At 40.2% G+C, this 24,388-nt stretch overlaps 1 protein-coding gene across 1 annotated transcript in view; it reads left to right on the top strand.

Moving 5' to 3' along the window:
• The window catches only part of LOC128458632 (carbonic anhydrase-related protein 10), a 100,475-nt gene that overhangs the window by 47,357 nt on the left and 28,730 nt on the right, over positions 1 to 24,388 (top strand). Inside the window, exon 3 of the mRNA XM_053443529.1 lies at positions 8,122 to 8,264. Coding sequence (XP_053299504.1) covers positions 8,122 to 8,264 — 143 coding nt within the window. The remainder of the gene's footprint in view (positions 1 to 8,121; positions 8,265 to 24,388) is intronic.

Genomic DNA, 24,388 nt, shown 5'->3' with positions numbered 1-24,388 from the left:
CAAAATAGTGTCCGTTGCCCCCAGAGGCTCATAGATTAGCAGGTATTTAGCTACAATCCAAAGTATTTGACAGTACTAGAGATTAACCTGATGGAAGCAAAGATGAAAAGTCACTTGTCCACCACTGCAGAGTGGCAGTAACAGCAAGTCTTTTGTACAAACGCAGGTTCAACTGTACTTTTCCGACTTCTTATACAAAATCCTTCGACATTTTCTTAATTTTTTGTCGTAAATTATTCCTGTCTATGCATCTGTATGAGTTCTCTGACACACACACCTACTGTACACACACAGACACAGATGGGTAATAAAACAGGGTGTTGACATGCGGCTGTGTGCCGAGCAGGGGTCAAGACTGCTCTCTGCAGGTCAGGGCCAGCACATCTGTCACTTCACTCCTCCAATGCCAGAGAGGGACGGATGAATAGATGGAGAGAGCAAGAGAGAGAGAGAGAGAGAGAGAGAGAGAGAGAGAGAGGAGTCGGCCGTTCGTTGTTTTGTGTCAATGTGTCACTTCACTCCTCCAATGCCAGAGAGGGACGGATGAATAGATGGAGAGAGCAAGAGAGAGCAAGAGAGAGAGAGAGAGAGAGAGAGAGAGAGAGAGAGAGAGACAGAGAGAGAGGAGTCGGCCGTTCGTTGTTTTGTGTCAATGTGTGTGACATTTTTTAAAGTACGCAAGAATGAAGAAAGAAACACAACCTCAACTTTATGGACCAGGAATTAACAGCCACCGAGCATTTAAACATTTTCCCCACTTAGTCTTAGCTGAGCACACTGACTAGTGTTGATGAGTTTTTTGATCATAATGACAGCTGTTTTACAGTCTGATTTGTCATTAAGCCCATCTCTGACAAGTATTATGAGTTTAGCTAGACATAAGCCCTCTCATCTCTCTCTCTGTGTGTTTGTGTGTGTGTGCGTGTGTGTGTGTGTATGGGAGAGGGAGAGAGAGAAAAGTAAATATTTTTTTGTGTAGGTGTCAAAATGATTCTGGCTTCAGTAAGGCCATCTTAGGTTGTGAGTAAAGACTTTTGGACTTGCATTTGCCCATTGTGTGTGTGTTCGTGTGCATGGAAGTTCATCCTTTTGCTTTCTTTTTCGCTGTGGTGTTAAATGATACATCACGCATCTGGCTGGCTTTCAGCCCCCACATCTGATCCTATTCCAGGTCCATGGCCACAGGATAGATGATCTTAGTAATTATGCCACGGCAGAGATCAGCTGGTGGTAGAGAAAGCCTGCAGAATCTGCTTGTTTGCTGATTGTCCAATCACATAGTGTATATTGAGTGTACCTATAGTTTTGCGTCGTCTTCTGCTCGTTGGCCTATTTTTTTTTTTAAACTTGATAAATGCATAAAAGTGCTATACTGCAAGACAAGACCAAGACAGTTGCAGCTCTTGAAGAAGAAATTCCCTGAGCTGAGTGCAACTCTTGTGGCCCCACCCACGACAGCCCTGGCTACTCTAGAATTTCTTCAGAAGGAACAACACAGCAATTGTAGTAACTTTCAGCGAATAGTCCTCCTGTTCATAGGTTGTGTTTACTCGTGTTGTTTGTGCGAGTTCCTAACTCTTCGACAGATACCCTCCTCTCTACTCTGTCCTCCTCTCTTGACTCTCTTTGTCCTCTTACTTCACGGCAGGTGTGCAAGGCCTCCTCAGCTCTGCGGTTGTCCAAAAAGAAAGGAAATTGCAGAAATCAAAACACCCTGAAGACCTGCTCACTTGTCAGTCTCTTATTCACTCCTTCTCTGCCTCTATTTCTGCAGCCAAAAGTTATTTTTATCAGACAAAAATTCTATCCTCATTTTCTAAACCCCCAAAAGTCTTCTCCATCTTTTCTAACCTACTTGACCCCCGTGTCCTCCTCCTTCCACCCTTCTACCAAGCCACTTTGGCAACTACTTTATAAAAAAGATAGATGACATACGCTCCTCATTTGCTAACCCACCTTCTGAAATGACCAACTTCATCTCCTTCTCTTTCCTCTTTCACCCCCCTGTCTCCCAATCAAGTTCTTGCACTAGTAACCAAGCCCGCCAAACCACCCGCTCCCCTGACCCCATCCCATCTCATGTTCTCCAGTCAATTGCTCCTGACCTTCTTCCTTTTCTGACCCATCTTACTAACACTCCCTTGTCAACTGGCTGTTTCCCTAACTCTCCTAACCCCTTGTTGACGAATGTCGCGAATTTGCCTCAAACCCCATTCGGCTCTTAATGCCGCCGAGGTGACGATTGTGCCTGATGGTGCAAATACTACACATACCAAGGAAGGTATTGGAAGTACTCTGCCGCCATCTAGTGGCCGGAGTGGAAAATACATATTAGCCCCTTGGGACTGTGCAGCAAAGTTATTTTGAGGTATTAAGCTGTATTTTAAATACTGTGATGATGGAACAGCAATGATTGTACAGAAACATATTCAATTTCAATCAATAGCCACATCAATATAATAATTAACATACCAGAGACTGGAAAATTTGTTAAATTAAGGTTATTCCCTGTTCTGCCTAATGTTGCTAATTTGCCTCATACCTTAATTTTATATCTACTGTATATGCTATATTGAAATTAAGAATCTCCACTTAATTTAGCATCTATATGACAGGCCAAAAACACAAATAATAATTTCTTTATATAATTGGAAATTAATTCAGGCAATAAGGGGTTAAAGAGGCAAGAGTAAATCCTCTCCTGAAGAAACCCACCCTCGACCCGTCACTTCTTCCTTTCCTCTCCAGAGCACTTACACAGGCTACCTGTAATCAACTCTCCCCCTATCTTCACCATAACAACGTTCTTGACCCTCACCAGTCTGGTTTTCAAGGCAGGCCACTAAACTGAGACTGCCCTCCTTCCTGTCTCTGAGCAGCTTCACACTGCTAGAGCAGCCTCTCTGTCCTCTGTCCTTATCCTTCTAGACCTTTCTGCTGCAGTTGACATAGTGAACCAACCGATGCTGAGTTCCTCCCTTCAGGATCTGGGTGTAAACCACTTTCAACCTTGATAAGGCAAAGCTACTTATCTTTTCAGGAAAGTGCTCTACCACATATGATCATACTATCACTATCGACAAGTCTCGACAGTCAACTCTTGCTTACCGCCAACATTGCTGCAACAACCCAATCGTGTAGATACATGCTGCAAAACAACAACGTCCCCTTCTCACTCAGAAGGCGGCAAAGGTTTTTGTCCAGGCTCTGGTCATCTCATGCCAAGAATACTGCATCTCCCTCCTGGCTGGTCTACCTGCTAGTACCATCCGACCTCTGCAGCTCATCCAGGATGCAGCAGCTCGACTGGTCTTCAAACTACCTAAGTTCTCTCACACAACAATCCTCTTCACTGGTTACCAGTGGCTTTCCGGTTGACTCAAGACAAATCTCTTCCGACTACACCTTGCCAAAGACGATGGTCTAAGTCAGGGGTAGGCAACCCGCAGCTCTTCAGTCCCTCTGCAGCGGCTCCCTGTACAGTGTGCATGAACACGGTTATATTGTTCGTGAATGATGAACTGAACGAATCAGTTTTCAAATGCTGAACGTATGTTCTCGAGTGAAGTTCAGTCATCTTCGCGTTAGTTTTTAGGCCATCATGTGAAATACCAGGAGCGTGAGAAAATGTGTGTGTTTGCCCCCAGACAGCACACACACACACACACACACACACACACACACACACACACACACACACACACACACACACACAGGCAGGCCCGGGGCTCCGCCCCCTCTCAATCGCTCATAGCGACACACGCAGTGAGATCAGAGCTTGTTCACGTGAAGCAGCTGGTCCGTGACTTTGTAGAGGAACCGTGTAATAGAGAGTTTCTCTGGTCACAGCTGCTCAGTGATCAGCTGCGTCATGATCTGAGCAGAAGCTGCAGCTGGTTTGTACCGAGCTGGAGTTTCTGTGTCCTCCTCCACTCTGCTCTCACTTGAACTAATAAACACTCATCATTATCAGGACCTGCTCAGTACATGAAGTAGCTTAGTGTTTGTTTGATTTGCTGCAGAGTTAATGAGGCTGCATTTAAACATCATGAAAAATGACTCATCAACATGTTGTGCTCAGTACAGGACTCAGTGTTTAAATGAGTGGAGCGACACGCAGACATGATCCGACACCATCAATTAATAACGGAACACATGATCGTAAGTTTTATCACCTAAATCCTCTCAATAAAAAATAGAACAAATTAACATGAACTAATACAATTTTTGAACCATGAACTTAGTTCAAAAATAAATGTAATTTGGTCAGAGAGGGAGCAAAATGGCTCTTTTGATAGTAAAGCTGCAGACCCCTGGTCTAAGTCAAGTTACACTTATACTTACATGCAGCACTTTATAGTTTGGCTTTTTTTAAGCTAATGTTCTTACACGATTCTTGCTGTTCTGAGATTGTACCCTCATGGTTGAATGCACTTATTGTAAGTTGCTTTGGATAAAATCATCTGCTAAATGATATGTAATGTAATGTAATGCTATGAGTAGCGCAAGTAAGTACGAATGATCCTGTATCCAGAGAGTTACCTCTTGAACTCTGTCCCCCTGATACGGCAGACGTGTGGCTGGAATTAGTACCACTGAGAGTACTGGGCCCATCAATAATATCCCAACCACACCTACTGGTCATCTGAAACACAAAAACAGACGTGAAATTTTTTTGGGGCATTTGGTGTGAAAACAGCATTAGACCTACTACCAGTCCATTTGCTTCTTTCTTCCTGTAACTCACTTGTTGAATTTGTTTTGTTTAGCATTCCGTGCTAATGCAGACTATTAAGGCCACAGTTTCTTGTGAAGTCTCCTTTAATAATTTTGCCAATCACGAACAGTCCTTATCATTATTGCAAAATACTTGGACATCCAGTGCTTCTTTATGCCTCGTACATCAGCATTCCAAATGTGAAATGTTGTAGCTATAATTAAATTTAGTTGGAATCAGCCGATCCATTCAAAGCAACAGCGATCAATACGATTTTTTATTTTTATTTTTTGGAGTTTGACAAAAAATCTATGTCAAAGCGGTGACCACTAACGACCAGAGAGCTGTAGTGTCAACAACATGATGCTATCATATTAGCTGCAGTCCACCATCCACTTCTGTCTAATCCTGCTCTGCTGGACTAACTGCTGGACAAAAGAGACACGGTTTACAGGCAGCTTTAATAGAGGCCTTGAGGCTTTCACAGGTCAGGGAGCATGTTACCAAATGTTAGATAATACCCAGAAAATAGGTCTAGACTCCATGGATTAAATATAAATGTAAGAATCACTGTGCTGAGTGTGTGTGTGTGTGTGTGTGTGTGTGTGTTGGGGGGGGGGGGGGGTATTTTGGATCATTCCATTACAATATTCATAAAAACACAACACATGTTGTCGTTTTACTCAGACAGGCAAGGAGGTAAATTAGACAAACTGATGAAATGAACTTAGAGGACAATTCATTTTCATCATATTTATTTTTATTTCTAAACCACAATTTGGAGAAGCAGACATTACAACCAAATACTGTTTCTAGTTTCAACAACAGAAAAGACACTCAACAATCTGTCACTGGACAGAGCTTTAACATGAGCCTTTCCTAAGTCTCCATGACTCTAAATGTAAAAGCTAAATAAGAGCTCTGGCCATTATTGGAAGAAATATGGTTATTGAGTATCCAGATGGACTTCAGTGGGCAGCCCTGAATATGTAAGTGTAGCAACTGAAACCTTAGGTTTTACTGTACTTAAAAAATATACATAAAAACATATCTTTTATATTTACATTTTCATCAAACTTACAATAATTAAAAAGTATTTTTAAAGAACACTCAAAGTAGTGCACAGTTTTTGTTCGTAGAGAATATGTTTTTCAAACGTGCCCAGTGCAGCTTGTAAATTATGCGAACCTGTTGCCCCATGACGTCAATATAAGTTAATTGGAGTCAGGAGTTGTCAAATTCTGGATTCCAATCAATAAAACCAGACTGGATGTGTGATTCAAACAAAACACATTCAAACATTTTAAATTTGTTATCTGCTGACTTGGTGAATAATAGTTGAATTGTATAAGGCTAAAGAGAGTTACAGAGAAGTTTGATGAAAGACTTTAGATATCAATCAGATGACTCTGCGGCTGCTGTCTCAGCTAAGATGAGTCGTAAGGGAAAAGACAGGATGTTCCACCAGTTTAGGGCTGCTACACAGTAGTGGATATTTGGCCGATTTTAGACTCAATTTGCCCCTTCCGACAACCGAATGGTGGTGCATGATTGCATGGATCATGGTGTTCATGGCAGATACGGAGGATAAGCTACTGCTCCCCCCAACACACAAAAAAAGCCACCAGTGCATTCCTGATTATTGCAGAGGTGACATGGAGGGAGCCTCATGATTTGGGGCTATGCCTTCTCTAAGCCTTAAATCCTCAACATCAATGGGGGGGAAATTTATTCCCTAGTTTATCAGGGCTTCTTACAGGATAATGTCAGGATAAATATACTACAGAACGACTTCAAACTAAGAAAATCTACCTTAACCCAACAGAGATGCTGAGAAATGAGCCCCAGAGAGTCTTTCACAGCAGGCATGCTGAAAATGTGTCTGAGCTGAAGCACTTCTGTAGTTTCTGAGGTTATTGCTGCCAAAGGAGGTTCAACTGCTTATTAAATCCAAAGGCTTTCATGCTCTTCCTCCCAGCACAGTGAATGTTTAACGGGTGTGTTCAAAGAGACACTTATTATTTAGCTTGTGTGGTATTAGCCTATATTAATTGATATGCTTATATGAGGTTGTCTGCACCGATGTCGTAGATGAAGATCATCTATAAGATCACATTTTACAACCTTCTCTTACCAATTGTAAGGTGCAGGTAAGGGGCAACAAGAATGTGTGGAATCAACAAACACAACGTTAGCTGTGTTTTAGAGGTCATCTCCTTCAGTGGAGACAGGCTGAGCAGAAGTGAAAAAGTGTGGTATATTCCCTTGACACTTACTGCTGTCGCCTAGCAACAGATCTGCAGTTGGACATGATGAGAAAGTTTTAATGCTCCTTGATGTGTAGGGTTAGGTGTTCTTCTGAATCGAAGCGTGATACTCAAGCATCGGATGGGATGTCGCTGGCCGGCACCATTAACTCTTAATAAACGTTTTTCTGTCGAGGTGCAATGAATCGTTGGTCCAAGAAGGATCCAACCGTTTCTCTGGGATGGAAATTTGCATTTTATCAACCCCTGAGTTGAGACACAGCTCTTATCTCTGGTTTCTTTGCGTTAGTTTTAATACTAATATATTTTCCGTTTTATTGTGAAGAGAAGGCTTAACAGGCCATCCTGTTCGGATCATATTGTTAATCACCGTTCCCCAACTACACTGGCTGTGGCCCGCTAAGCTGAAGGTCAATGGTTTGATCCCTTGCTTTTCCGGTCCGCTTTCTGAAGTATCCTTGAGCAAGACACTGACCTCGACAAATTGCCCTCGATGGCTGTGCTTACAGTGTGTGAATGAATGGTGTTGAAAAAAGGTTCTGCATATAGAAGCACTGTATGGATGTGTGTATGAACAGGTAAATGGGACCTTATTTTCTTATTTATCTCTTCTTCTCTGTTGTGAAATACTTACTATCTTCTCAGGCCTTTAATTTTTTTTCAATAGAGACAAATCCATGCAGAAACAATCACGGCTCACAACGCATGACCACACTGACACCAATAGCCTGTGATGAAGGAACTGCTTCATTTGAAGAGATCAGAAGAAAAAGGCTGGGAACCCCTGCTGTATGATATAAGCAATGAAAACTAGTGGGAGAACTTTTAGACAGGCTATAATAAAGTCCATTTCCCTGCCTCACTTATACTTGCAGATAATAACCTGGAGACTTTAATCAAAGCCGCTTTTTTAATGAAGCCGTATGTAAATTCAAATCTCCCTAAACTCCCCATTTCTCCTGTTCTATCATAATGAAGCCCATCTGCTCACTTTCTCCCGGTTTTACGGTTTGATCTTTTAGAACACACACACACACACACACACACACACACACACACACACACGCACACACACGCACACACACACACATCTAATACTGTCACTCTCTTTTTCTCCTTGTCTTTCTCCAACACCAGTCCCATCCTTCTGGGGTTTGGTGAACTCAGCCTGGAACCTGTGCACCATAGGGAAGAGGCAGTCTCCAATCGACATCGAAACCAGCCACATGATCTTTGACCCTTACCTGACCCCTTTGAGGCTCAACATGGCAGGACGCAAGGTGAGGACCGCCATTGTTTAGATTACCTGACACCTGTCTTTGGTTGAGAGCTCCTCCTCGGGGGCAGTGTCTTTTCCAAAGAGAAACTGTCCCATGAATTTCAACGGGACTGTCCATCTCGGCGCCGGGCTTTAATTCATCACAGTCGAGGAGTTGAACATGACACATTATCTAAATCAAGACGCAGAGAAGATTCTGTCTGACAAAGACTATGAGCTTTCCATCCACATCTGAAGGCATTACAATTCCTAGCTTCATTTGACTGGGCTAGGCTCAGGAAGTATTAGAATCATAGCCCTCTACGCAGCAATCACAGTTAATCTTTACGGGAAAAAATCCTCTCTAAAGCACCCTGAATCACCGTTAAAACACATTGCATCCAAAATAATTTTGATGATTGGTAGAGTATTCTAATTGTTGGCCACATTTAGATGGAATGAAATCTCTCAGAGGTATTTTTTCATTGGAGAGCTGAACTGCATGACTGCAGCCAAACAAGATCGACAACATGGACAGATATAGTTTCACTGACAAGTGCTGAGGTATACAATACGCCTACTCACATGTAATATCCATTACTGGAAATACCTCTATAATTTTCACTACTGCTCCTTTCATTTCTGTCAGATATTTTCATCTGTATATATACTTCAAACATGAATACACTCTATTTATGACAGACACTGTAATAGTGTAATTTAATTGATGTTTCTGTTACACCTGACATCTATATTGCAGTTCAGTCCATCCTGGGAGAGGGATCCCTCACATGTGACTCTCCCTGAAAGTTTTTTTATGTAGTTTTCCCTCATCCTTTTTTTTAGGGTTAAGGTCAGAATATATACACCTTGTCAACCCTTATGAGACAAATTGTAATTTGGAAATATGGTCTATACAATTTAGATTTGATTGATTGATTGGTTGATTGGTTGAAGATGTGGCCTTGGAATTGGGCAGTTTTATCGTGATATAAATGGATTTCAGATTTAGTTTCAAAATATAAATATCCTCATGTACTTTAAATTATAATTGCCCTTAGTATAAATGATCATATCTCAAAAAATCAATATTCCATCTTATTTATTCTCATCGTCTGCTGGGTTGAGGTTATTTTTCCAGATGACAAACAAATAATGGTTTTGTTGAACAACAAAACATAAAATACACAGATAAGTGCTTTCAGGTAAAGGTCCAGGAGACGGTGTGGCTGAGGATCTGGCTGAGTGTGACAGAAACACATCAGACTGAATAATTAGGGCACAGGTGAGCCTGTTCAAAAAAGGCAAACTTTCTAACAAGACAGGGTAAAAAATAAGGATACAAAACCAGAGGCTTATTTAAACACTTGTCAGTGTTACTGGTGTTACATCGTGTGTCTAGGGACATTATATTGCTGTTTCATTTTTTATAGTCACACACCTTGTTTGGTTCATTATTGTGTACTAATTATTAGAACTGCTATCTATAGTTTTTATAAATGCTAGTATTTAGATTTGTCTGTTCCAACCTGACCCGTTGCATCCCGTCAGATCGGGTCGGATAGTCCTGTTCTATGGTAAAGTCACATCAGAGAGAAGCGGAGTCTCATCACATGACAAGCAGAGAGTTGACCGACGAGCATGATGCTGATTTGCTGTTATAAGAGAATTAAAATGTTGGATGTTCTGTGGCTCTCCTGTCTCACGAAAATCTAACGTCACAGTTCTCACTCAATTGACCCTGACCATATACTGAGACGACACATGCATTTTCTTGTTAATTGTCCTGCTCAATCGGTAACGACAGTGTTTTCAAGAGTTCATCACCACGTGGGTAAATGTCCACTCATTGACATCCTGAGGGTGAAATGGCCATGGATGTGGTGATCCGTTCCGAGCAAATAATCTAAATAAGCATCAGGTGAGTAGTAGCTGAATGGAGATTGTTTGGGGTCACGCCCCCCGCCAGCAGCACATGATGTCGGGGGAAAAACAAGATTAAAACTAGACTCTAGTTCCCTAAATTTGCACGATGTTTTCATCAAGATCAATACATTATTTCCTGGGAAAACTGAAAATCTTGAATCTTGCAATATGTCTTATAATATAATGTAATTTGTTAAGGACTGACTGTTATTGGCCCACTAATAAGAAAAAATAATGAATGTGTCATTACCAGAAGGGCAAACATTGGTATCTGCTGTGGACCGCCTCCAAGTCCTGCAGTGGTAAAGAATATATTCATATAAATTCACAGGTAGTGGCACAGGTAAAAAAAAAGAGTTTGTGGCTTGGAAGAACTGATGATTGTGCAATATTTTTAACATTAAATCAGCTTATATGAAGCCAAGGCAGCTATAACAATTTGTTTTATTGTGAAGGCCTACGACACCACCTTGGACTCCTTCACCTCCCCTCAGATAACTGTCACAAAGTAAGCTGTGAAAATGTTCCCAGTGGTTTTGCTGCTTGTAGAAAGTGACAAAAGTATTAAGTCTTGAGCGCCGCGAAGCATGTCGGGGCGAAATTCTCACAAGAACTCAAATAAATGCCCCATCAGATATCAAAACACATTTGGGGGGAATTGATGACAGAGAGAGTAATTTTTATTCTTAAATATTGATGAATGAAGAAAAAATTGGGCTCCAGCAGAAGGGCACTTTTCTCATCCAGGGCAAAAGGGCAGGTGCTTGAGCACCACTAGGGGTCTATGAATTGAATTGAATTGAATCACAGATGGGTCTGGGTTGCAGGTCATATGTTAACAGATCCAGGTGGGTTCAGATTTGACTTGGAGATAATTGAGGGTAATGGATCAGGTCCTATAAAAAGGTTTGGGGTGCGGGTTTACAAAAGTCTGTCTGCTGGTTGATGCTGAGCAGGATTTTTCTACTCTGGACACTGCGATCTGCAGAATCCCAAACTCTCTGAGCTCAAAATGATGTAAAGCCCCGTAGAGCTGAGGGTCCACTTTTACATTATTCATTTGATCCATTGTTATTATAATGAATATCCATCATATTTAGGTGATTAACAGTGAGTAATGACAACATGCCTTGTTTTTGGAAAATCGCTCACTGTTCTCAGACGCTGTTAATGATGCATTCACCTGACATGCGGCCTGATTAAACATTGCGTTAACACTGTTAATATCCAAAAGTATCAGGCTCAGTGAGCTTGGCTCTTGTGCAAAAATAACAGCCCAAACTGTAAAACTAGTTTTCTTTGAGACATATTTTTATTCTCTTCATTCCATACATCAGCGATTTGTATCTAAACCAGGTTGGGTCTCATTATGTCTCTCAATGTTTGGCAAATCCTACACAATGTAACAAAGTTTTGTGAGTAGGGGTAATGCCCAATCAGAAGTTTTAATATATATTTACTCATTTTTTTCTGTGACTTACATTCATTAAACAATTAATATGTTAATAGCAACTGCTATTTGAAATATAAATATACACTCTCTCTCTCTCTCAAACGCATACACACACACACCCACACCCACACACTCCCACACACAACCAAACGCACACAAACACACACACACACACACACACAAGCACACACACACACAAACACAAACACACACACACACACACAATAATTAATTACAAATACAATGAAATATCATTTGTGCCCATTTGTATGCGTGTGCATATTAACAGAAATTCCATGCAAATGTGTTTCGCAGGAGCTCCGGCACAGTTTTTCAATAATCCAGATTTTTCATTCGCACAGGCAACCTACATTCCCCAGTGGCCTGGATTAGCAGGGGCTGAGCTTCTGATGGCTCTGATCTGATCTCAAACCGTCCTCGTCTGAACCACAGCGTGCCGCGGCAGCCATGATTAGTGGCTGACACTGCTATCTCTCGGGGAATAACATGGAGCTCACCCCTTGGCACTTCTTAGCCCTCATCTCAATGAGCCAGTCTCGAGGGAATTACAGGGATATCACCTTCTGAAGAGGTCGTGGATGAGGCTAATGTTCCATCTGGGGTTCTTTGTGGTCTGTCAGACTGTGTTAACCACTAGTTTCAATTAAATAGTAGATGTTTGGCATTCACATGTAACAATTGAGAGGACCAGGTGGAAGTTAATGCTTGCACTTAAGTAAGATTACAATTTCCGTGGCCCCAATATGTCTTGATTTAACTTAAAACAATTTAAAATGAATAATACCTCTTCTGCACCATACCTCTTGGTGCGGACAGAGACTTGATACTATGTTTTAGAACTTGCAGGATTGAATGTGACTGCTTTACATACTAAACCTCAGATAAGAGGCTCGCTGCGATAGCTAAGTGGATAAGTGGATAGGCTTTGTCATTTACCACAAGGAGTGGGCACTTTTCAGTACAGTTGTTCTATAAGGAGTGTAATTACCCTCCCCTCACTCTGTTTGTCCTCACCTACAACTTTTTAAACAGGATAACGCATAATGTAAATAACTTTCAACAAAAACAAAAGTCACCGTGAGTTTACTTGTCACCAGGTGTAAAACAGCATCACATCTGAAACAAAAACTTTGGTGATGTTGTCATAGTGATGTCATCAATGTTAACTCAGCATGGAGATGACAGTAGAAGGCATAAGTTGAGAATGATGTGATGATTTAGATGTAATGAAGTAACATTTTTTGAATTTATTTAAACCACAATTGCAGTTCAAAAGTAAAATAAACGCACGACCTGTGAAGCGAAGACTATGCTACACTGGCTCAACAGTCGCAGTTTCAATAGGCAGAAGACTTCTAATACAAACACAATCACATTAATAATCAAATCTGCTTCATCAAATTAGATCAAACAATAATTCATCTGCTTGTAGCTTAATTTCAATCACTGTTGCGTGTTCAGATGAAATAGCTTAGCAAATAGTGATTCAGACGGTGAATAATTCCTCAAACATTATACAAACAGTAAGAAGAAGAAAATATAGGACATATGCAAATACCAGAATATGAATTATAATGAATAGTCGTTATTGCTATAAAAATACATATAAAGTAAAGAGTCTGTTTCATTATTACCATTATACTATATGGTTGTGATGATGAAGCGAGGACCAATTATGTTGCAGTGCTGCTTACCATAAACTTGTTGCTGTAGGAGAGAAGCTTACAGGCACATGTAGGGTTTATTTTCAGTAGTCAGTCATTTGTGCTGGTGCTTTGATATAATATTACATAAAGTATGTTTCCTCTTTCCCTTCAGTAAAGGGCAGCCAAAGCCTTAGGCTCGACACATTCAGTCAGACAGACATTTGATGAAGACAATGAAGAAGACATTTAGAGTGTGAGGCAGTTCAGAACCTTGAATGGAGTTTTTAATTAGCTGGATGATGTCCACGGTGCAGTCCATTATCCAGTGAATTACTTAAAGGGGTGTTCTTTACACTCTGTAATGCTTATTGATGTTGTTTTTTACTGCACGCCTTAATACAGTATGTTGGACTTACTACATTTTCTCTGTTTGGACCTTAGACTGTATATAAAGATGGACGACATGACTGCCTCTCAAAAGTGAAGAGAAAGCGTCTTGATCACCTTCAGGTGACTGCCTGCAGTGTAGGTCATTAATCCCGCCTCCTCCATGTTAGTGGATAAAACGTGCACCAAATTAAAGAGTCAACTTCACATCAGATAGATTTTTCTCAAAGATGGATGTGTAATGTTTTTTACTAGCTCTTATCACACTGATGTATGTTCAAGTGTCCATTTAGGTTTTAATTAGATATAATTATGCACGAAAAGGTAAAACGTTGTGATTGACAGCTGAGAGTTATTTTCAATTGATCGCTACTGTAGAGAGTCTGGCTCCAAATGCCAAAGATGGCACTGTTCATATCTGAGATATTTGAGCTTCATCCCTGGATAGTGGGAAGACGTGGAGATATGCTGTCCATCTTTAGAACAGTGTATGGGTTCAGTCCTCCACGAGGTAAATGCATTATTCTTATTTTAACATTCAACTGTTTCTGGACAGCTCGAAAAATATGTACAATTATTATCATGACAACCTTAAACATATTTTGAGAGAACATTTAATAGCAGAGCAGCCAGTTGGTCTTTGCCAAGAGCAATGATCAAACTTAAACACTGGTGGCTCAGGAATATTTTGACATTGAAATGTCAAAGTCATTACTTATGCTCCATCAACTGAAAGCTTCATTAAAGTTTACACAGAAGGTAAAGCTGAATATTTATTATTGTGGTTTGTCACCATAGAACCATGACATATATTTCAGATAATGGGAGGAAAAATCTTACTCACAGTGACAGACCTTAAACTTCTACAGCTTGTTTCTTCCTCTGTGGCCCAAAAGTAAAAGTATTTATATATATTGTAGTAGAAAAATTAACCAAACATGGTTGACAAACTATTTTGTATTTAGATGGTAAGCATTTGAAGCCTTGTCAAAAGACTTTTATGACTTGTATTTACATACACCAAATGTTTAAGACTCATAAGGTCTGAAAACTTTCCGTACCCACTGTACACCAAATTGTTTATGACTTGAGCTGTTTTATGGTGGGAACTGTTTATGACGTGAATAAGGTGAGACCTTTTGTGACTTAATTACCCATCAAAGGAAATAGTGTATGTCTTCTTATCACCTAAGGAAACACATGTGAATCAGCTGCTAATGTTTAGATTCCTCTCCTTCCCCCACCATGGAACCTGTCTGGATTGGTTAAGAAGGACAGCCCTCAGTCCTCCTATATAAGATCTGTGTTTTTGACTGTTCTGCATCCTCACTCTGAGACCCTTGTGGTTTCCATTTCGATCACAATATGTATATACATATTAATGATTAAAGAAGAAAAGTACTTGTATACACAATCGTGTCTATCAGTATCAGTAATATATTACTATCTAACTAGATCCATATTGTACATATATTAATTGTGTAGTGGTACTTTCATGTTGTAGTTGAGAAGATGGACAACTTGTGTACTGATTACTCAACAGCCTATTGAGACACAACAGTAAAAACCAGTTGTCACTTTTAATTTTGAGACCTAATAGTATATATATGTCAGTGTGTTTTACACACAGAAATCGTATTAAATATTAATAAAATGAATATACTTAGAGTGCTTACGAGGCACACGAATCAGAGCATTGTACTTCAGTTTAATACTTAGTAGCAGTCACAGGCTTGTCACCAGCAGTTAGCATTAGCAGCAGATTCTTTGATAAAATGGGGTGTTATAATGATGCAATGTGTTCAGCTCTGTGCTCGGATCAGAGATTGAAACATGAACAGCCTGTGACTCTGTGCTGTAAAAACTCTTAGTACCTTTCCATTCCCCGGGAGTTCCTGCCCAAAATGGTTTTAAGACAGAGTGCTGTGTTCACAGTCAGGCTCCAGGGGGGGGGGGGGGGTTAATCCTGCTCAGCATCAAATCCACAATCCATGCTGCTTACCTCGCTCGGCTTAACTGGACCTGTCCGGTGGGATGGTTTTACACAGATGTTTTATTGCAGGCTGTGTGCTCCGTTATTTAACAGCGGCTCAGTATTTTCAGTTATTTTGTGGCAGCCAGGCCATCTGTATTATGGGAAAGTAGGATTTTCTCAGAACTGCTTGATGAACTCTGAAACCATGTACGTAGTTGCGTCTTTTTTTTTAGTACAGTTTGTTGTGTTGTGTATGATTCATTTTCTGCAAATAATCTCGTTTGAATCATCGGCATGCATCATAGGAATTTTACTTTTCTGAAATAGCTTTTTCAGACATGAACTGAAGCTAAACAAGAACATGAATCTTCTGCTGGGCTCTGTGTGTGAGAAAGTCACTTACTCCAGGCATTTTCTGGAACTTTTTCTACCATCCTCCTTGTCAGATATCTGGAAAATGTCCAAGTAAGCCTTTGTGAGACTACAGAAGAAAAATGCCCAGAAAATTCCCAGTAAGCTTTTGCGTTTGTCAATGAGGTTTGAACATGCACGATAATAAATCAAAAAAGAATACAAATATCTCAGGATTAAAAAAGAGATGCAACAAATGTAGCAGATGCAGAAAAAGTTAAGAAAACGAGATCCAAGAGCTTTTGGCAATAAGTACTGATTCCAGTGTCTGTGCAAGAAAGAAAACAACGTGATCTCTGCAGGGTAGTTAATTAATTTCTATATTTATTTCAATTGTGAAGCAGGAAGATATACAAAAACTGATTAAAAACAATTTGTTAAGAATACAGGAGAGAAACTGGTGTGTTGGCCTCCTGCAGAAAGACACACCTCACTTGACTTTACCTGACATTTTCCTCTTGTTGGGAACTGATCTGACCCAAGCAATCTCCTGCTGCAGTGTTCATATGGGAAAGGTAAACTCAGGAAACTTACGAGAGTTTATATTTGAAAACAGCTGAAGATATACACAAGTTCTTTAAAGGGAGGGTTCACAGAAAAATGAAAATTCTCACCACTATACCAATGGAGGGGTGGGTGTGTGGGAACTTTTAGGCAGAACACTTCGACGTCGTTTGAAGTTGAATTTGAATGTTGGGGCTTAAGCAAACTTGGATGAGAGGACAGGAGCAGTATCGAGGCATTTAATATCATCTTTCTGTTGTTTTTTTACATTTGAAGAATTGATCCCCAGTTAATTTAATTGGTTTGGATTCGGCTGAATCACTGTTTACCACTGAAACTCCAACTCCATCGGTATAGTGGTGAGTAGATAATGAGTGTATTTTCATTTTTCTTTGAACTATTTCTTTAACATAGACGTATTATACATTTTCTATAATGATGCCTGATAATAACCATATGTTTTATACAATGATTATTCATACATTTTTTACAACGCACCTATTGTACTGCTTCAAAACTTGTGCTCACTTCTCTCACCACAAGGCCCCACCAGAGATTTAGTTTTGCAAGTGCAAGAGCTTGTAGTAAATACATGAATAAGTAAGGTTAGCAATGGATGAGCAGCGTTTCAAGGACTGGTAGATATCACCAATGCTCCTGAGGCGTTCCTTAAGACACAGAGCAGGAACAGCAACATCTCCAGTTAGAGTCCAGCTGAGGCTTTTGTTGCACTTTTCCTGTCATCACCAGTGGATATTGCAAATAACACTGTCAGAATAAGAATATATTATAGTTGTGATAATAAACTTTATCTGTATATCTCCTTTTATGCATTAATTTCTGCTAAAAAATAAAACAGTATGAAGCATTAAAGCATATAAATGGTATAAATATAAACAGTTTATTTCAAATCTTTAGTGCATACGAACAGAAGTCTGCACCGCCATCCTTTTTATAGTACATTTTTGTAATATTTAACAAGACTGCACTACACGACCTGAGAGAATAGTTTGGAACATACTCACAAAAGCAATCAGAAATGCACGAAGGTGCTCAACCATCAAGAGCCCCATAAACAAGTGAAAGAATTTTCAAATCTCACAGAGACAGTCAGCCAGTGTAAGGGTGCTAAAACTGGAGAAATGTGATCTAATTTCCCGGTTCTTGTTAAAGTCCTGGTTGCTGAAGTCTGTACAAGCTACCTGAATAATTCATGTGAGAAAAAACAAAAGCACAAATCCACGTTATCGCATCTTCCATTGTAAGGTACATGGTCCAACAAGCAATAATTCTTAGGGGATAAAAGCCAACCTTGGTATTCTTGTTTCTGTGTGAATACTAATCAAAATCAAGAATAACACCCATTATTTTACTTTTGACTTGTTTTGCGGTGCCAGATTTCAAAGTATGGAGAAAAGGTCTCTGCTCACCTGTGTACCAATTACAAGAACTCAGTCTTCAATTATTTAAAGAAACTCATCAACGAGGCTATGCAGGAGAGTGTGAATTATTGCAGCTGCCATCTGAAAATATCAAATTATCCTCTCCTGGGTTTAGGCAGGTTTGTGTGTCTAGAAGAATCTTGTGATCTACTTTGTCAAAAAAGGAAGTTAAGTGCACAACTGTCAAAATAGATTGATTTTTCATATCTGGACTCACTTCGGAGACTTTTACTTCCTGCTATATTATAGTGCGGATGTTTTCCAGCTTGCTCTCACTTCTGCTTGCACAATTTTGTTTTCGGCTCTGAGAAAATATAAGCAGCAACACCTTGATACTGATAAATCATTGGAACTATAATTTATGCGGGTATAGTAGGCTGTTGCCATATTTGCACATTTTTCATCACCTCTTCAGCAATGCATGAGCATGGCCCACCGACAGCACAAGCCTGCACAGGCCTCTGGATTCATGGCACCTAACAAAACCTCATAAGCAGTAAACTGACCCCCTCTCCAGGGATCACTATGACAAACTTCTACTGAAGATTGCAGGGCTGGAAACCACAATTCACCAGTTAGAAGTGAATGTGGATGTAAATGGGTTGCTTGGGAATGACAGCACTTGGACTCAGAACATTGGAAAGGAGCATGCTAACACATTTTTTATTTGCACCAACAAGACTGCCAAGAAACATGAAGGCTGTGTGCCGGACAATAACTCAGTCAATCCTCTGTGGAAGTCCCTTGGGGCAAAGCCTAAAAGTAAATAATTACAACTAATGGGACTATGGGAGGATGAGTAACGAGCTGAGCCCAGCACCCTGAGATTTTGGATTTGAGATTTGTGATGTGACATCAGGGCATTATCCTTGTCTACAGCTACTGTACAGACTTGGACATAGCTGTGGCCTGCTGCGAAAGAGACAGCTAGCAACAAACTTCAGAGAAGAAGTGCACAACTAGAAAACCCACTTACTCCACAGGAGCCGGGATCTCCATCCTGTGCAACCTGACTGAGTAAATCCAGTAAAATACCAAAATACTGCTTCCAAAAAGATATGGTCTCTGGGATAACGGGAATAGTTCTGAATACTGTGGCTGCACATCCATCTGTGAAAAACATCACCCTGCACACAGTGAAAAAAGATGATGTGACGCAGGAATCGGAAACGCTGAAACAGGAATTTACTGATCTGCTGAACACAGTCAGCTCTGTGAACTCTGAGGTGTTTATCAGCTTCCCTCTCCCAGCAGTCAGGAGAGGAGCGGAGCAGCAGATTGTTGGCACTAAACATCGGGCTTTCAACTGCTGCTGGGACGGGAGAAGTATTGTTAAGGCAGGTGGACTTTGCCTCAACAAGTAGGAAGTAAATCTATTCAACGATAACCTAACCTATTTTTTTCTTCCTGCATCAACCCATCTGTTCCTTATGTGAAGAGCAAGAGACAAGAGGAATTCTAAAAAAAGGAGTGCCACTTAAGCCTCTGCCTGAAGTGAGCTTTAATCATGAGAGAGCAAAGAGGAAGAGGATGCTACAGTCTGGGTGCAGATAGACGAAGGTTACTTCATAGTTTGGTGTCCAGAATATTGACAGCCAGGGCCTAAGAGGATTTGCACCCTCTGATGCAGTTGCGTATTTGTATTTGAAGGTGGACTTTAATTACAGCCTATTTCAAGCAGGTATGTATAATGTACTGATTGTGCTGGGTGTAGTTGTCTCAGAATCACGTCCGGGCCTAGAGCTCTTTCACTACCTCAGTGATTTTATCAACCAGAGCATACTAAATGTAAAAGTCCTCCCACAAGTTATGCATAAAAGCTAATATATAAAGTGAAATCTTAAAACAATTATCAGCAATGTTCTGTGCCATTCAAGATTAAATAAAGAGTGTTCATTCAGAGAAAGAATTGTGGTGATACAAACTAGCATTCATCTGTATTTTCAACACCATGTATACAGATAAAACCAATTGACTAAAAGCCACACATCATGCCACACAACACCTAGTAGTAGCATTAACATAAAAAGATGGCAACTGAACAATACCCAAGTAGCCAGTATCAAATCAGCCTGGAAATGTAAAAATTATTATGTCAAACCCAGACACATGCACAAAATACTGCCCTGAAATGTTCCTAAATATGGCTTTATTTACTCTCCTCTAAACTTTAACTTGTGTTTGAGTTCCTCACAAGGGTGAGAAGCTCAGCCATCCGTGAGGAACTCGGATTAGAGCCGCTGCTCCTTTACTTAGAAAGGAGTCAGCTGAGGTGGTTCGGGCATCTGGTAAGAATGCCCACTGGGCGCCTTCCTTGGGAGGTGTTTCAGGCACGTCCAGTGGGGAGGAGACCTCGGGGAAGACCCAGGACTAGGTGGAGAGATTATATCTCAACACTGGCCTGGGAACGCCTCGGGATCCCCCCGTCAGAGCTGGTCAATGTGGCCCGGGAAAGGGAAGTCTGGGGCCCCCTGCTTGAGCTGCTCCCCCCGCGACCCGACCCCGGATAAGCGGACGAAAATGAGATGAGAGGGGATGAGCATACTAAATTCTTTGAACAAATGTATAAAAACTGTCAAACATAATAAAGCTTGAAATAAGAATTAAGATAAAATTAAGAATTGAATTAATCTCCCGGTCCCAATGTGTATAAATCAGCATAAAAAAATATATACGATTTAATGTGGCTTAAGCGTCTAATTGGTTTGCATTTATTTATGAAGCATTTGATTGATTCTTTCTGACTATATCTGTTGTCCACAGCTGCTTTATAGTGTATTGAACGCTTCTCCTTCAGGTCATTAAATCCTTGCATGTGAAGGCAGCAGGACACAATTAATCAGCAGCCGCCACTTCAGCTCTTTAATCCTTGAAGCGTCACTTTGTTTGCAGTTTTTCAGGGTTCAGTTTTTTCCTTTGAAATGCCTTTCAATGCTGATACTGCTGCATCAGAGTTTTCGATAGGATGAGACTGAAGACTTGGACTGAAGTGATCTTATAAACAACTTACTATAGTTTGAATTTCATTTTTATTTATATATTTCAGTCAAGTGTACTTTAAACTGTTTACTGTTTACATGGTAAATTTCAACTTCAACAAATGGCAGTTCTTATCATCTACTGTTTCCATTTGTATTTTATTCAGAAAAAACTAATGATTCTTCATTGGTACCTTGGAGCCCTACACGTGATGGAGCCTTCACATAAAGGGAACTCTCTAGACTTAGTGACCTCCAAGGGTCTGAGCATGTCTGAAGTTGATGTTGCTCTCTCTGTTCATTCCTGTCTTTTCTTTGAGATTCCTTACTTGAGAACAATATATGGCTAAAAAACTGAAACATTACATGCTCTCTCTTGCATCTCAGTCAATGAATTACTTCAATATAAATTACAAATATTGATGCTTTTGCACACTTGAAGGGGAAGAATAAAATATCTTGTTAAAATGCCACACTGGTTATAACAGAAAGAAGAGTGTTGAAAAGTAGAAGAGCTGACTGATCTGTAAGACTCCAAAAGCAAACAGGCCTTTTCAAAACGGATTCTTATTGCATGGCCTCAGATCTTTTATAAATTGTCAACATGTCTCTTCCTCTCATTTGTGCTCCCAGAGGACCTGCAAACTGCCGTCATCAAGCAGCTCTTAAAAAAGAATAATCTAGACACATCACTAAAGAACAATTATGGGCCCATATCAGGTCTTCCATTTTTGAACTACAATCAATCAATGGAAGTACAATCGCTGATGGTATTTTTTTTTTCAACTGCTGAACAACTTCTTGACACTTAACTACTATGTTGATGTCCTTCAGTCAGGATTTGGACCACACCACAGTGCTGCTCTGTTAAGGTCTCAAATTTCACTACAGCCACAGGAAGAATCTCAGTCTTGATATTTGTCAGCCTCAATGTATTATTAGATCGTCTGGAAGAGTGGGGTAGGACTTTCTGGCACAGCACCGAACGGGTTTTAATCATACTCGAAGGACAGGAACTACTTTGTGTGTAATGTAAATGCACATCCAAACGGACCAAAATAACATGCAGAGTTCCCTAGGTCTCCATTGTGGGGCCTCTTCTGCTCAACATCTACGGGCTCCCATCAACTCAGTTTATGGAAAATAACAAAATATGTTTCCAGAATTATGCAGATGACACAAACATTTAAATAGCCTTATCAACAAGGAACTAGAATCACAAACAATCTCTAAGCTACTGCATTGAACTAATTAATTCAATGTGCCAATTCTATTCAATTAAACAAAGATTATACTGAGGTTATTGGAGACAAAAAAGAATGATCAAAAATCCGCACTCAGTTTCAAGTTGGTTGGTTCAAGTTAAAAACCACAAACTCAGAAATGTAGGTGTAGTTATTGCATCTGACCTTTTTTTTTTATCTGTCTATCAACATAAGAACATATGGAGGATTAAAGGATTTACGTTTCAGTAGGATTTAGAAAAAACTTGCATTTACCTTCAGTCGACTTTAAAAGTGTAATGGTCTGTTTATTGGTCTCTAAGGAATTGATTAGACAGCTGAAGGTGATTTAAAACTCTGCTCTTCGAGTCCTCACTAACACCATGAAAGTGGATCACATCACTCCAGTCCTCAGATCTTTACACTGGCTCCCTAATGGTCAAAGAATTCATTTTAAAATACTGCTTTTGATTTATAAAGCATTGAATGGTTTAGGGCTAAAGTTAATTCCTGACCTACTGCTACAATCCAGACCCCACGAGTCAACTGGGACAGGCCTGAGGACTTTCCGTTTTGTCACTGTCTTTTATTGATTACGAAAATTGACACTGTAACCTTTTTCTGACATTTCTAATGTCATCTTCTATTTAACTATTTTTATGCCTGGTCTTAAGCTATGTCGAATCGTAACTTGTCGTTCCAACCTCCATTGCGCATTCTGGGCTGAAGCCTGTCTTGTAATGCTCTCTCTCTCTCTCTCTCTCTCTCTCTCTCTCTCTCTCTCTCTCTCTCTCTCTCTCTCTCTCTCTTCTCTTTCTCTCTCTCTCTATCTCTCTCTCTCTCTTTCTCTCTCTGTGTGTGCGGGAGATGGTATATATTTAGAGAAATGTTATATTAATAACCTCCTACTACTAACAATAATAACAACACATATTTAATTCATCAACAGGAAATAAGACAGATTCTCTTGACATACATTCTTAATACTAGGCCAAAGTTTGGTTTGTGCTAATCAGTTCTAAAGACTGGTCTCAATAGACTAACCAGTTAAGACCTGGCTTTGTAAAGACCAGTTGGTGCAACTGACCCTTCAGGGAGAGATTGGATCAGCAACAGGACTATTGGCAACATCACTGTACTAACACCTTCAGCAGTACCAGGACATAGACAGGGACAAGAGCAGCTGAAACAGCAACAGCTGGAGAAAGAGCTGGGATGTGCTTCATGCCTCTCGCAAGCCCCCATGTCTGTCACATGGTTCACGTTGGAGGGATTTTCACAGTGGGGCATTGTGCTGTCATGATCCTCTGAGTGCACTTCGATAGGTCCCTCATAAAATATTGAGATTGTCTCCTCAGGAGCACTGGTTTTAATGACCAGGCTACCGTCCTCAGAACTCCATGAGAGAGGCAAGAATGGTGGCATGCTGAGCCAGGAAACCAGCCTTTTCACAGCTGAGTTCTTTATAACAACTGAAAATCAACATCCAAAGTCCAACATTTTCTATCAAGTTCAAATGATATAGTTTAAAAATGCTGGAAAAAAGGTAAAAGCTGAAAAGGGATCCTTAGAAACAACAGAGGAGCTGCATAGTAAAAAGTATTTCCACCACTCCACTCCTTGCCTCTTGGCAGCATTGGTACCAACCATTTTCTAAAATTCATTCCTAACCCCTAATATTAGAATATTAAATTATGGTTTACCCATTTAACACAACAATGTAAGATACAGTCACTTTTAAATGTCTTAAAATTGTTTTGGTGGCAGTTACATTTACTGAGGAGGGCAGAGGGAGATCAGGTGATTTAAGGACTTGTACTTACTGTGACTGTAAACCATGCTTAAATATAAATATACAGAATATGAAACATCTACCACATTTTCAGGACCTGTTTTCCTCCCATACCTTTCTGTTAATTTCATTCACTTTTCCCTGCCCAGCATTTCTGAACAGCAGTTCTCCATCATACACAAGAACTATCCCAGGGAACTGAGTGCCAACTGATCAGGCTACTGGCCAGAGTTGAACTAATCACATGCCATTTTTAACCCAACTTTCTCACATTACCATGTATGCATAAATTTGACTGCGGCAGCACCTGGTGTGACGAATACTGTCAATTCTGCCTGTTTTAATCTTCTGAGCTATATAGGGTGAATTTGATTTGTCATTATTACTG

Source organism: Pleuronectes platessa, chromosome 16, assembly GCF_947347685.1.
Source record: "Pleuronectes platessa chromosome 16, fPlePla1.1, whole genome shotgun sequence".
Taxonomy (NCBI): domain Eukaryota; kingdom Metazoa; phylum Chordata; class Actinopteri; order Pleuronectiformes; family Pleuronectidae; genus Pleuronectes; species Pleuronectes platessa.
This window is presented reverse-complemented; position numbering and strand designations above follow the sequence as displayed.